Genomic DNA, 15,333 nt, shown 5'->3' with positions numbered 1-15,333 from the left:
GGCAAGGGGGAGGGGGGGTCTTACCTGTGTCTGTCTGCGGCCCCGCGGCTGCTTCAACTGAGTCTAAGGACTCAAACTGTTTGAGTCCTTGGGCTCAGTTGAAGCAGCCGCGGGACCGCGGATGGACGCAGGTAAGGGGGAGGAGGAAGGGGGTTTACCTGGCCCTGCCGCCGCCTGTGCTGCGATGGCGGCAGAGACAGGTAAGGGGACAAGGGGCAGGGGGTCTTACCTGCGTCCGTCTCAGCCCGTTGCTGGCTTCACTAGAGACCGCGGCTCAACCCGGAAGTGTAGGCCACAAGCGGGGCCTACAGTTCCTGGTTGAGCCGCGGGCTCTAGTGAAGCTGGCGGCGGGCCGGGATGGAAGCAGGTAAGGGGGAGGAGGGAGGGGGCCTTACCTGGCGCTGCCCCCTGCCACTGCGGAGCTCCAATTCAGAGCCAGAGCTCCACAGCGGAGCGGAGCGGACCCTAGGCGGATCAAGGCGGGGCGGAACGGGGGGTCCGTGCACAGCCCTAGTTCTAGTATTATGAGAGAGGGGGGAAAATGTCTCCCTATCCACATTCTCCACACTGTGCATCATTTTGTACATCTCTTATCAGGTCCCTCCTTACTTGCCTTTTCTCCAAACTAAACAACGCCCGCTGTTGTAATCTTCCCTCTTAAGGGAGATGCTCCAGCCCCTTGATCATTTTGATTTTGAGAAAATCTGTTTCTTCCCGGGATTGCGTCTAACTTCACAGGGAATTCTGAAAGGTGGGGGGAGGGTGGCAGTTGATATTTAGCCAGGTGTCCTACTTTGTAGAGGACAGTCCTTTATTTTGGAGAGTTGGCACTCCTCTATTTGAAGGTGTCCTCAATTTGATGGGCTGCCCAGTCCAAGCCCCATCTTCACGAGCATAGGAGGGGCGGGTATTGTTGTCATTCTCCGCAGTATGCTGAAATTGGTTCTGCTCTATCAGTGTTACATGGCGGAGCCCTCCCTCCCTAAAATATGCCAGAAAAATGCCAGAAAAAACATACCTCTGGAGGTGGGGGTAGCACTAACGTCATCAATGAGAGAGGCTCGTTACTAACCCACAATACTGGCTCCTCATGAGTGCACTCCACCTGCACAAATAAGCCTCACGCCAAAAAGTATTGCACCACCCCGTTTCGGAGTCAGCACCACAACAGAGAATTGAATTAACGCAGCTCCCAATTCTTTAAGTGTGCAGCTTTTGAACTAACACTACATCAGAGAACTGAATTAATGCAGCTCCCTGTTCGCAACTCTGGAACCTTGCAGCTCCGCAGTTACATCAGAGAACTGAATTAATGCAGTTCCCTGTTCACAACTCTGGAACTGCGCAGCTCCACAGTTACAGCAGAGAACTGAATTAATGCAACTCCCTGTTCGCAACTCTGGAACTGCGCAGCTCCGCAGTTACATCAGAGAACTGAATTAACGCAGCAATTAGGAAGCACATAAAACATTTCTCAATGGGAATGCTAGGAGAAGGAGTGAATATGGGAAGGCACCATCCATGTCACAGCCAGCTTCAAGGCATGTCCAGGATTTAATGGGGAGGCATGGGGATGCCTTGCAGAGCAAGTTCCTGGGAGCCACTTTTACTGAAAGGACTCTTCGATACTGCGGCTTCTCCAGGCGGAAGTGGCTGGTTGGAAGCATGCTGGCCATTACGTCATGTGTCACAAATGACATCACAACGCACCCAAGCTGCACCCTGTGAAGACAGCCCCCAACTCTTTTTGAATTTTACCATTTTTATTCTTTTCTACAGAAAAAGATGAAACAAAACTCCACAAACAATACAATACAACTTATAAAAGCACACATACAAAACATATAAGGCCATATTCCATTTAAGGCATTCTTCATGGCAGACATATGTGGGCTATCTGTTCTTACTAGTCAGTTCCCTAAATACCGTAACTTTACATCACTTTCAGCAGCACACTATTGTGTATTAAGACCACAGATTATATGTGGAATCCACAAACATATAAATCATTTTTTCCCAACTCTTGCGAATATTCTATCAGAGGTTTCCAGTCCGATACAAACGAGGTTGTTGATTTTTCTCTTACTAGCGCCGTAAGTTTTGCCATCTCCGCCAACGCCAAAACTTTCAGCAGCCATTCCTCCGTTGATGGTACTTGAGTCTTTTTCCAGTATTGCGCACAGAAGCGTCAGGCAGCTGTTGTCATGTACAAAAACAGCGTTCCTCCTTTTTTCTTAAGTTGCTCGTCCATAAGTCCCGACAGGAATGATTCTGGTTTCATTTGTAGATTTGTCTTTAATATTTTTTGCATTAACAAATGGGTCCAGAAAGATTTTGCTTTTTTTACAGGACCACCACATATGGTAGAAGGTTCCTTCTTGTTCTTCACATTTCCAACGGTCTCCCAAGGCAGCCCCCATCTCTGATTTAAGGTGGAAGAACCATAGGGAGGGAATTCAGGTGCCCTGAAACTGCCCATCGGTAAGAACATGTAGGCAACAGACTGAGAAGGTCACCTGGTTGTAATCTTCTACATTACATGTATTAGTTTTCTGTTCCTATTTCTTCTTTTTAAGGTGCCTTCTCCACTCGGAAATTAGCTATCATTACAGCTATTTTTGTTATTGCTGTAAATGATTGTATAGAAGTACAGCTGTACTATTTCTGTTTAAATTATGGTTATTCCTAAATTTGCATTTATACATATATATTTGCATAGCGGTAAAGCAGCAGTTTCTGCAGCCGAAACTCTCCCCACGGACTGAGTTCGATCCCAGCAGAAGCTGGTTTCAGGCAGCCGGCTGGGGTCGACTCAGCCTTCCATCCTTCCAAGGTCGGTAAAATGAGTACCCAGCTAGCTGGGGGAAAGGTAATAACGGCCGGGGAAGGCAACGGCAAACCACCCCGCTATAAGGCCTGCCAAGAAAACGTCAGCAAAAGCTGGCGTCCCTCCAAGAGTCAGCAATGACTCAGTGCTTGCACGAGAGGTTCCTTTCCTTCCTTTCCTTTCCAAGTGTTATGCAAATTGAAGCCCTCTTCTTTGGGTATGAAATCCCTCTGTTTTGGCAATGTGGAAGTGGCCGCCCTAAATCAGGGGGTGCTTCCACCTGAGTCTCTCATAACTAGGGTGACCATATGAAAAGGAGGACAGGGCTCCTGTATCTTTAACAGTTATATTGAAAAGGGAATTTCAGCAGGTGTCATTTGTATATATGGGGAATCTGGTGAAATTTCCTCTTCATCACCAGTTAAAGCTGCAGGAGCCCTGCACTCTTTTGTACCTGGTCACTCTAGTATAGCTCGTGCAGCTTTAACTGTTGGGAGGAAGAGGGAATTTCTCCAGGTTCTCCATATATACAAATGACACCTACTGAAATTCCCTTTTCTATGCAACTGTTCAAGATACAGGAGCCCTGTCCTCCTTTTCATAGGGTCACACTACTCATCACGCCATTGCTCTGCCTCGTGAGCAGAACTCTCCATTGTGAAACACCCAAGTTTAAGAAAAGAGAAGCGGAGGATCAGGGGAAAGGATCAGATCAGGCCCACAAGTCGGGGAGGAGGTGTTGAGGGTGGGGAACCACTCCTTCTTGGAACAGACATGTTGATTTCAAGACCAAGATTGCTGAAGAAGATACATTGGCCATGTTCAGACAAGCGCTAAACCATGATGGTGAAGCGTTTGGGGTGAAACCTTATGGCTTAGTGCGTCATGTGAACCATTCCTAATCATGACTGCTACATAACCACAGTTTAAACACGCTCACATGCCCCTTGCTGCAAGAGGTTTAATGGCCTAATCTAGGGTGACCATATAAAAAAGAGGACAGGGCTCCTGTATCTTTAACAGTTGCATAGAAAAGGGAATTTCAGCAGGGGTCATTTGTATATATGGAGAACCTGGTGAAAATCCCTCTTCAACACAACAGTTAAAGCTGCAGGAGCTATACTAGAATGACCAATTTTAAAAGAGGGCAAGGCTCCTGCAGCTTTAACTGTTGTGATGAAGAGGGAATTTCACCAGGTTCCCCATATATACAAATGACACCTGCTGAAATTCCCTTTTCTATGCAACTGTTAAAGATACAGGAGCCCTGTCCTCCTTTTCATAGGGTCACCCTACACACAACACTATCACGGCTGCTGGCCGCTGTTTAATTAACTCCAACAGCCGTTATCTGGCTTTGACTCCACAGTATGAGCGGGAATTCTCTCAGGTAATGCAGCTCTTGGTGGGGACACCCAAACGAGAAAGAAAAAGCTGAGGACTTTTAACTATTATCATTATTTTTACTAGTATGCATTATTATTATTATTATTATTATTATTATTATTATTATTATTATTATTATTATTATTTGTATCCCGTCTTTTGCTCAATGCTGGGCCTCAAGGCGGCCTTACAAAGTTTAAAACATACGTGGGGGGGGGAACATAGTTTAAAATACACAACAAAATTATAAGACTTTAGCATAGATGGAGGGCCAGATTATTCTCCAAACGCCTGCTAGAACAAACAAGTTTTAGCCTGCTTCCGAAAGCCCATCAAGGAGGGAGCCAGCCTAGCTTCCCTGGGAAGAGAGTTCCAGAGCACTGGAGCAGCCACCGAGAAGGCCCACTCCCATGTTCCCACCAAGCACGTCTGTGAAGATGGTGGGATTGAAAGAAGACCATCTTTTCCTGGACATCAGGAAAAACTTCCTGACTGTTAGAGCAGTACGACAATGGAATCAGTTACCCAGGGAGGTTGGGGGCTCTCCCACCCTAGAGGCCTTCAAGAGGCAGCTGGACAACCATCTGTCAGGGATGCTTTAGGGTGGATTCCTGCACTGAGCTGGGGGTTGAACTCAATGGCCTTGTAGGCCCCTTCCAACTCTGCTATTCTATTAGGGTGACCATATGAAAAGGAGGACAGGGCTCCTGTATCTTTAACAGTTGCATAGAAAAGGGAATTTCAGCAGGTGTCATTTGTATATTTGGAGAACCTGGTGAAATTCCCTCTTCATCACAACAGTTAAAGTGCAGGAATTATACTAGAGTGACCAGATTTAAAAGAGGGCAGCTTTAACTGTGGTGATGAAGAGGGAATTTCACCAGGTTCTCCCTATATACAAATGACACCTGCTGAAATTCCCTCTTCAATACAACTGTTAAAGCTGCAGGAGCCCTGTCCTCCTTTTCACATGGTCACCCTAATCCTATGATATGATTCTATGATTCTAAGAGCTTCTCCAGAAGACCTCAAAGCACGGGCAGGCTCATAACGGAGAATACGGTCTTTCAGATAACCTGGACCCAAGCCATATAGGGCTTTATAGGTCATAACCAGCACTTTGAATTGTGCCCGGAAACAGACTATAGTAACTTGCGTCTTTCTTCAGGTCAGTCCATACATTAATGCATTGGGGATACATATATATCTTTGGTGGTCACGGTGTTCAGCGTTACCAATTTGTTCTTTAAAAAAGTTTGCTCAATGTTTTTCTTATTGATCGTAAAGTTTAAAGTATCAATTGTTTTTTGCAGTGCATTCGTGGTGCTTTTTCCACTCTTTCCCACGCCTAATTATGGCTTAGCATGTTGTCTGAACAGGCCCATTACTAAGGTGAACAGAAGTGATGGGAAACTCATGGATTTGAGTGCCTGTAAAGGTAGAGCTCTTAAGACAGCGAAAACAGAACAATTCAAGTTGAATCAGCTTACAAACATTCAGATGTATCTTTTCATCATTGTCTGCGGCATTTTCTAATCAGAGATGCTGTTTGAGTTGTGTCAGTGTATGCAGGGATTTATTTTTTTATTGCATTTTTATACCACCCAATCACTGAAGATCTCTGGGCAGTTCAGAAGAATTAAAACCATAAAATGCAAGACAATAAAATACAGATGATAAAATACAATGTAAAAGTTTTAAACTACATTATATTTAAAACAAAACAAAACAAAAAACAATCAAACAGAAGTTAGCAGCAGTGCAAAATGTAAAATACAAACGCCAGATGTAAAACAAACTGAAAAATGAAAATGTCTGAGAGAATAAAAAGGTTTTCACCCGGCATTGAAACAAGGATGAAAGGAGGATTGCTGCGTCATCCTGGAATAAATAGTTTATTTCTAGAGTTTTATCTCTATAACTTGGGGCCCTCCAGAAAGTTCTGTACTACAATTGCCATCAACCCCAGTTCCTCTATTTCTGGTCACTCACTGGATCATCATGCTGAGTGATGAAGGGTGTAACCCTATGTATGTATGGATAGAAAAAAGTCTTACAACGCCCAGAATTCCTGTCTAAACATGCATAGGATTGCACCCCAATGGGTTTATATACTGGTTATGCGTGCCAAAGGTACAAATCCCTTCCCTTAAAATAGAAGGCTGACTTAATCATGATGAAAATGGGGGTTTAAAAATGAACCTCGCCAAATGCTCTGAAAAGGCACGGTTTTGTTTTGATGGTGGCGGGTGGCCATGAAAACTTGACTCTTATCCAAATGGGCCGGCTGTAACGGCAAGCTCAGCTCCGTCCCTATAAAATATCTCACCACGATCTTAATCAAAGCTTATTTGGATTCTGTATGTGATACAGCGTGACCCCATGACCTTTTATTCCCACCCTAACCACAACGAGGACGGCGAAAAGCGCAAGAAGGGATCGCACGACGAAACGGGTGAGCGTTGCAGCTGGGCACGCTGTTCAAAACAGGGATGGGAAACACGCAGCGGGCATTATGTACGTTCCCTGCACCCCACCAGTTGAATTTGTTACGGTGGCAACAACAGCGCAACAACCAACAGTTGTGATGCCCGCCCCCCTAAAAAGGCCAAATTCAGTTTTAAAATTCTGATTCTTTTGCCACTGCTGGTACCAAAATATGGTGATGCACAGCAGTGGCAGTGTGGGGGCATTCCCCAAAGAGCTCCAGGGGGTTGAATGGCTACTTGGAACCCCTGAAGGTGCTCACCTCAGGCTGGTACACCTAGGGGCGACCACATGACACCAGTTTTAAAATCTCTTCACTGGCTGCCAATTTGTTTCCGGGTGAAGTGTAAAGTGTTGGTTATCACCTTTAAAGCCCTACATGGTTTGGGTGCAGGCTACCTGCGGGATCGCCTTCTCCCGTACAATCCGCCCCACACGCTCAGGTCCTCTGGGAAGAATCTACTTCAGCTAGCAAAAACTAGATTAACGACTGTTACCCAGAGGACCTTCTCTTCTGCTGCTCCCACACTGTGGAATGGCCTGCCGGAGGAGACTCGTCAACTTAACAGTCTACTAGCATTCAAGAAAGCTATCAAGACTGATCTCTTCCGGCAGGCCTATCAGGTGGAATTTTAGGATGTTTTTAGAATGTTTTTAGGATGTTTTAACAATGTGTATTATGTTCTTAATTCAGTATTATGTATTTTATAATTTACTGTTGTTCCCTGCCTTGATCAAAATGGAGAGGTGGGTAAGAAATAAAATTATTATTATTATTATTATTATTATTATTATTATTATTATTATTATTATTATTCCCAAAGTGCTTTTAAGAATTCACAGTCGAGATATCACAGTTAGTGACGGGTGAACTTTCAGCTTAATTACGAATCATTTCGATGCTTCCACGGAGAATTCTTGAGAAGAGCTCGCGGCGCATGTGTGCTGATGGTAGCATGCGCTTTGTCATATTGGGAATTGCATTCCCTAGCATCAGCCGTGGCACAGAGCTGCTTGGATAACCAACCGTCCCTCTTACTCAAACAAACTGGGGACAGGGATTTTTAGGAATGGATGAGAGACAGATGAACACATAAAACGAGAAATGGACCCAAATAATGAAGACTCTCTGGACACCAAGAGCATCATCACACAGGGGGAAATCGCGTTTGCTTACCGTCGCTTCTCTGCCCACGCGTTTGTCCCTCATTACTTCCTCTTTCGAAAGAGGAAGTAAACAACCTGCACATGGCCCATTCAGGGGGCCGTTTTGATTGTGCTGCTTCTCCTGCACATAGCAGGAGATAGCAGCAACTTCCATCTTTAAAAATAAGTCTGACTTCCTGGGGTGGTTTTTTTTGGAGTGTGGAGAAGGCTAGAAGGAGGAGGCGCGCGGGAGGCAGACGTCGTGGTGAGAGGGAACCATGAAAATCCGTGAGCGCCCAGTAATGAGCATGCAATAAAACGCTTCTCTGACGGAGCTCTTAGTTCACAAGACCTTCAGCGAGAAAGAATGAGGGTTGAACATGGGAGAACTTTGCCAGTCTATAAAGCAGCTGGCTTTTCATTCACAGAGTTTCACAGCTGGTAAAGGGAATTAAATGCCGGCACCTGTCCCTCCATGCCCCATCTACTAAATGCTGAACCCAGCCACGAAGGATCTCCGAACATCTCAGTTGACATCCTGAGCTGGAGAAGAACATTTGAGAGAAAGAGGGGTCGAGGCATTGCACTACTGAGCACAGTACGGTGGACAAACCCATCCTTGGAGCCAGGCACACGGCAGAGTTTCGTGATGAGGCTTGATCATCGCCCGAGACCTAAATAGAGACGCTGTTCTCGACGAGAAGGGGGTTGATATAGGTGTACGGCAGGTCCAGTGCTTTGTTCCTTTTGTCAATTCCCTCTGAAATCTCAGCCAGGTGATTCTGGAAGACTCCGATGAGCCGCTTGGGCTCCTCCTCAGTGAAATGCTGGTCTGGAAAAATTCCCAGAGGTCTCTGGATAGGAGTTGGGAGAAAGCTCCGATGAGGAGGTCCAGTTTGATTTACATTTGATTGACATACATGATTGACATTTGATTGACATTTGATTGACATAAATTACAGAAGATTACTCACACTCAAAGTCCTCAAATAGATGGACAACTTGTGGTCCTCCAGATGTTTTGGCCCCTAACTCCTGTGTGATCCCTCACTGTTGGTTCTCCTGGCTAGGGCTGATGGGAATTGTAGGCCAAAATATCTGGGTGGGTCACAATTTGCCCACCTCTTTCCTAAAGTCCAAGTTTTAAACTGCACGGGCATTCTGTCTTTCAGCCTTCCCCAACCTGGTGCTCTCCAGATGTGTTGGACTAAGGCTCCCAGAAAACCCCAGCCAGCCATAGGAGATGATGGAAGTTGCAGTCCAACACATCTGGAAGGCGTCACATTGAGGAAGGCTGCTGTGTTTTGAAATATTGGGGCAATGGGGTGGAATAAATGACATTCAAGGCCAAGTCAAGTTTTACAATTTTGCAAAATCTCATTTTTTAGACTGAAATTAAACGTTTTACTAAATCTGGTCACTCTTAAACTTGATTTTTTGGCGCTTCCCCCATCCTTCCATGTGACTTCTGTTTGGCCCTGGTTAGGCCTCTTCTTGAGTATTGCGTCCAGTTCTGGGCACCACACTTCAAGAAGGATGTAGACAAGCCGGAGGGGGTCTGGAAACAAAGCCCTATGAAGAGAGGCTGAAACAGCTGGGCCTGTTTAGCCTGGAGAAGATTAGACTGAGGGGAAACGTGATAGCAGTCTTCAAGTACTTAAAAGGTTGTCACATAGAGGAGGGCCAGGATCTCTTCTCGATCCTCCCAGAGTGCAGGACACGGAATAAGAGGCTCAAGTGACAGGAAGCCAGATTCCGGCTGGACATCAGGAAAAATTTCCTGACTGTTAGAGCAGTACGACAATGGAACCCATGACCTAGGGAGGTTGTGGGCTCTCCCACACTGGAGGCCTTCAAGAGGCAGCTGGACAACCATCTGTCAAGGATGCTTTAGGGTGGATTCCTGCACTGAGCAGAGGGTTGGACTCGATGGCCTTAGAGGTCCCTTCCAACTCTATTAATCTGTGATTCTATGTCACCAAACCAAGTCTTGCATTCCCTCCAAATGCTTACCCTGTCTCCCACTTCGTTGCTAAGCAGCCACAGGGAACTCAGGGCGATGCAGGTGACGTTGACCTGAGGAATGGTATCAAGGATGTTCTCCAAGGTCGCTGTGCCCTTCACGGTGGGCGGGGGTCTTCTCATGGTGGGCGGGATGTTGGGGATCCATGCCCCGTAATCAAACTGTGGACAAGGGAAGCAGCACCAGATTAAGCCAATCCTTCAAATGGGAAAGATACCCACACACGATCCGCCAAGAAGCTCTCCTGTGCAAGACTCATTGGAAAGAAGAGTTGGATCCAAACTTAGTCATAGCCAATGGAATGAAAGGGACATAAGTTAAGTCATACTTTAAATCTGTTAGCCATTAAAAATGTCACAAGACTCTTTGATGTTTATGTTTCAATAGACTAACACGCCTGCCCTCCGGAAATGGTTATGTCCCATTGATTACAATGGATCTACTCTAAGTATGGCTGGGGCAGGATCCAACCTAGTGTTGGTTAGCAAGGGAAGGGGAATGTCATTTGGATTTTCTACTCCAGGCACCAGAATAATCTGCCTGCCTGCCCGCCCGCCCCTTCCATTACAAGTGATAGTAGCAGCCAACACCTGGTGAAAGATTAGCCAGGGAACGGAACTGAGTTGCGAGGATATTTCAAGAGATTAAGGATGCAATCCTTGGCATGTCTAGACACCTAAAAGTTCTGGTCACCACACCTAAAAAAAGATGTTATACAGCTGGGGGGAAAAGTGCAGAAAAGGGCAACTCAAATGATTAAGGGGCTGGAGCATCTTCCCTAGGAGGGAAGGTTACAAAAGCTGGGATGATTTAGCTTGGAAAAAAGGAGGCTTAAGGGGAGACATGATAGAGGTGTACAAAATTATGCACAGCATGGAGAATGTGGATAGGGAGACGTGAGGTCCTGGTTCCTCTCTATTTGGCCCTGGTTAGGCCTTATCTAGAGTATTGCGTCCAGTTCTGGGCTCCACAATTCAAGAAGGACACAGACAAGCTGGAGCGTGTTCAGAGGAGGGCAGCCAGGATAATCAGGGGTCTGGAAACAAAGCCCTATAAGAGAGACTGAAAGAACTGGGCATGTTTAGCCTGGAGAAGAGAAGATTGAGGGGAGACATGAGAGCACTCTTCAAATACTCGAAAGGTTGTCACATAGAGGAGGGCCAGGATCTCTTCTCGATCCTCCCAGAGTGCAGGACACGGAATAATGGACTCAAGTTAAAGGAAGCCAGATTCCAGCTGGACATCAGGAAAAACTTCCTGACTGTTAGAGCAATACGACAATGGAATCAGTTACCTAGGGAGGTCGTGGGCTCTCCCACCCTAGAGGCCTTCAAGAGGCAGCTGGACAGCCACCTGTCAGGGATGCTTTAGGGTGGATTCCTGCATTGAGCAGGGGGTTGGACTCGATGGCCTTGTAGGCCCCTTCCAACTCTACTATTCTATGATTCTATGATTTTTCTCCCCCTCCCATATTACTAGAACTCAGTGGGGTCCTCCCATGAAGCTGATGGGTGGGAGATTCAGGACAAATATAAGGAAGGACTTCTTCACACAGCGCATAGTTAAACTATGGGATTCACTACCCACAAGATGTAGTGATGGCCACCAATTTGGACGGCTTTAAAAGGGGGTTGGTTAATTCTTAGAGGAGAAGGCTATTATATCACCCAGGGAACTTCAGCTATTGGGTGGTATAAAAATGCAATAAATAATAATAGTAGTAGTAATAATAATAATAATAATAATAATAATAATAATAATAATAATAATAATCCTGATGGCTATGTGCTACCTCCAGTATCTGAGGCAATAAGCCTGTATGCACCAACTGCTGGGGAACATGGGTAGGAGGGTGCTGTGGCACTCATGTCCTGCTTGAGGCTTACCGGTGAGCAGTTGGTTGGCTACAATGTGAACAGACTGCTAGACTAACTGGACCCTCGGTCTGATCCAGCCTCAGGGCTCTTCTGATGTTCTTATGTAGACAGAAAAAAGCCCTGTGACAAAAGTCCCAGCCAATTCTAGAACTTTCAAATTGTCGAAACATGCATAGGATTGTGCCCTAAGTCGGCTTGGGACCACAATACCTGACGGAACGCCTCTCCCGACGTGAATATACCCAGTCACTATGTTCAACATCTAAGGTCCTCCTCCAGGTGCCTACTCCGAGAGAGGCTTGGAGTGTGGCAACGAGGGACGGGGCCTTTTCGGTGGTGGCCCCCAGACTATGGAATGATCTCCCTGATGAGGCTCGCCTGGCGCCAACGCTGCTATCTTTCCGGCACCAGGTTAAGACTTTCCTCTTTGCCCAGGCATATGGCGGCACATCTTAATCACCCACATGTTTAGTTTGTTTGTTTTTAACGGTTTTTAATGCTTTATGTGTGTATGTTTTAGAATTTTAAATTTTGTATACTCGTTTTTATTTCAATTTTAGAATGTCTGTAAACTGCCCAGAGAGCCCTGGCTATGGGAGCGGTATATAAGTGCAATAAATAAATAAAATAATAAATAAATAAGTCATTTCGTTACCTTCCACCTGTGCCAAAGAAGAGGCAATATCTATGTTTGCTGGCGGGATGGACAATCGTTGTCTATGTGTGCGTTTGTGGGACTTCCTTTCTCACCTGACCACTGTTGACAGCGGCGTGTTGGGCTGAGCAGGTGAAAACCATCATTGTCAGGAACTTTGTGAGGTCTTCCATTGTCCCCAGAGACGAGGGGGCGCCTGACGTTTCTCTGTTTCGGAAGGCTTCCCTGAAGATCTCCTGAACCCAAGCCTGGAGCTCTGGGTCGCTTTGGACACGGGCATCGTTCTGGTAGTAGAAACTGACCACGCCTCTCACGAAGCTGGAACACAAAACCCCCACTTGATGGAAGATCTCCCGCGCCGTTGAAGCGACCCTTCTAAAGCAAAGCTGCTGGCAGAAAGAACTTCAAGCCAAAAGATGCTGGCATTTTGCTCCTGTCCCAAGGGATGTTGTGGGAGTCTGAGAGGGGGTGGTGGAGTCTGGCGTATTCCAACCCCCACCCCGCTCGGCCTGTTGGACCCTATCTGCCAAACCGCCACACTTACCGGGTCCTATTTGCCAAGACGCCATGTGGTCTGCGAGCGTCTGGCAGCTGCCTAACCCCTCAATAAGCCGCCATTTTGTGAAAAACTGGCAGCTTGGGTTTTTCCATACAGAACAGGAGCCGTAAAGGGGGCATTCACGCAACACTACATTTATAGAAAAAATGAAGCCATCCTTTCCCCCACTCACAAAATGGCAGCTTGTTGAGGGTCAACCAGCTGCTGGACAGCTCGGCGAATGCCCAGCAGTGCAGACGGAGGTGAGTTTCTCCACCCTACTTTTGCTTTCACCCGTCCCCCACCACTGGAATGCGGGCTCCTAAGAGCCTCCCAAAATGGAATTTGGCCCTGGGGTGAAAGAGGTTCTGCACGCATGTTCTACTCCATCCCAAACAGCTGCCAGAAAAGCAGCAAAATCAAGAAATAATGCCCCCAAATTAGGAACGTGGAAAACTGCCATATACTGGGTCAGATAGTAAGAACATAAGAACCTCAGAAGTGCCCTGACGCTGGATCAGACCAAGGGTCCATCTAGTCCAGCACTCTGTTCACACAGGGGCCAACCAGCCATCGGCCAGGGATGAGCAAGCAGGACATGGTGCAACAACACCCTCCCACCCATGTTCCCCAGCAACTGGGGCACACATGAACCATCTAGCCTAGGGGTCCTCAAACTTTTTGGATCCATCAGCCCATTTGGGAATTTGAGAAAGTGCTGTGGACGCCATCACAAAATGCCTAATCAGCAGATCGTAAGGTTCTTCACCCCTTGAGTAGGACCTCAAGGACTCTTCTAGAGGCACGATACCCAAACATGCAACGTAGAAATGGGGCACACCTGTAATATACAGGTATGCCCACTAGGGTGCAGTAATTGTATTCAGCTCCCTGCTCTGCGTTCACACGGTGGTAAACCCAGGTTTGGCTCTGCCTAATGTGTGAATTGGACTTTATTTATTTATTTATTTAAGGATTTTGATGCTGCCATTCAGCCAACCAAGGCTCTCACGGCGGCTTACAAAAGTATTTCTTGACAGTCCCTGCCCACAGGCTTGCAATCTAAAAGACATGACACAAAAGGAAAGGGGATTGGGAGGGAGGAGGAGGAGGGGGAAAGGAAAGGAAATTCAGGCACTACATTCTTACTTGCAAAGTTTTTGCAAAGACTTTGGCGTCTCCTTCCCCCACACCTGTGCGCCTTGATGGGAGAGGAGAGGAAACTGCCTTATAAGGAGTCAGTTCATTGGTCCATCCAGCCCAGTATTGGCTGCCCTGATTGGCTGTTGCCTTCCAGGATTTCAGGTCTCACCTTTGCTACCTGAGATCCTTCTCGCTGGAATTACCAGGGGCTCCGTCCCCTTGGCTTCAGCCTCCTGATCACAGCCCTGCCTTGACCACACACCCCCACCCCAAATCCCAAGCCTGGCTTCACCTCTCTATGGCCGCCCATATCTTCGTCGCATCATCCCGGTAGTAGTAATTGGCGACGGAGGCAACTCCGCGGGCCTCTATGTCCTCCAGGAGGCAGAGGGAGGAGTAGGTCAGCGCGCGCATGCCTTTCTCCACGATGGGCCCGATCCCTTCGAAACCTGCCGAGGTGGCCTGAAAGAAAGCTCAAGAGAGGGTTTGAATCACACAGTGCATCTCGTGGTGTGAGTGTGGGGGGGCGGGGGGGGGGCGGGCAGGGCAGGCATGGTCAGTGTGTGGGTCAGGGGGTCAGGGTCACCACACCCCCAGGGAGAGCCCCAAAATGGCAAACCACTGGGTGGACCCATATCAACAAGCCAGCACTAGCAGTCCTCATTCCCACCAGGAGCAGTTCTCTTGCAAATCTAGTGGGTCACAGTTATCCTTTTCCAGCTTCATTGGCTGCCAGTGCAGGTCCGGGCCCAATTCAAAGTGCTTTTATTAACATGTAAAGCCTTAAACGGCTTGGGGCCAGGCTATCTGAAGGAACGCCTCCTCCCGTATGCACCTGCCCGGACCCTAAGGTCATCCTCAGGGGTCCTTCTGCGCGAGCCCCTGCCAAAGGAAGTGAGGCCGGTGGCTACCAGGAGCAGGGCCTTCTCTGCTGTGGCACCCCGGCTGTGGAATGAGCTCCCTAAGGAGGTTCGCTTGGCACCTACATTATACGCTTTTAGATGCCAGGTGAAGACCTTTTTATTCTCCCAGCATTTTAACAGTCTATAAATAAATTTTAACTTGGTGTTTTAAATTTGTAATTTTGCATTGCTGCTGTTTTTATCTGGTTGAGCTTTTATAATATTGTATTTTATATTATGGTTTTATACTGTGGTTTTACACTTTGAATGGTTTTAACTTTTGTGAACCGCCCAGAGAGCTCCAGCTATTGGGCGGTATAGAAATGTAATAAATAAATAAATAAATAAA

The 15,333-nt window shown here is 46.9% G+C and overlaps 1 protein-coding gene across 1 annotated transcript in view; it reads right to left on the bottom strand.

Moving 5' to 3' along the window:
- Positions 1 to 8,465: 8,465 nt before the first annotated feature.
- Positions 8,466 to 15,333, bottom strand: part of LOC134405993 (polyunsaturated fatty acid lipoxygenase ALOX15B-like) — a 32,030-nt gene continuing 25,162 nt past the window's right edge. Inside the window, exons 13-16 of the mRNA XM_063137219.1 lie at positions 14,375 to 14,544; positions 12,497 to 12,719; positions 9,860 to 10,030; positions 8,466 to 8,700 (exon numbers count right to left, since the gene is read on the bottom strand). Of these exons, the coding sequence (XP_062993289.1) occupies positions 8,521 to 8,700; positions 9,860 to 10,030; positions 12,497 to 12,719; positions 14,375 to 14,544 (744 nt within the window). The 3' untranslated portion in view covers positions 8,466 to 8,520. The remainder of the gene's footprint in view (positions 8,701 to 9,859; positions 10,031 to 12,496; positions 12,720 to 14,374; positions 14,545 to 15,333) is intronic.

This window comes from Elgaria multicarinata, chromosome 11, assembly GCF_023053635.1.
Source record: "Elgaria multicarinata webbii isolate HBS135686 ecotype San Diego chromosome 11, rElgMul1.1.pri, whole genome shotgun sequence".
In the NCBI taxonomy this organism is placed as follows: Eukaryota; Metazoa; Chordata; class Lepidosauria; order Squamata; family Anguidae; genus Elgaria; species Elgaria multicarinata.
Note: the sequence above shows the minus strand (reverse complement) of the source record. Positions and strands in the feature narration are given on the sequence as shown.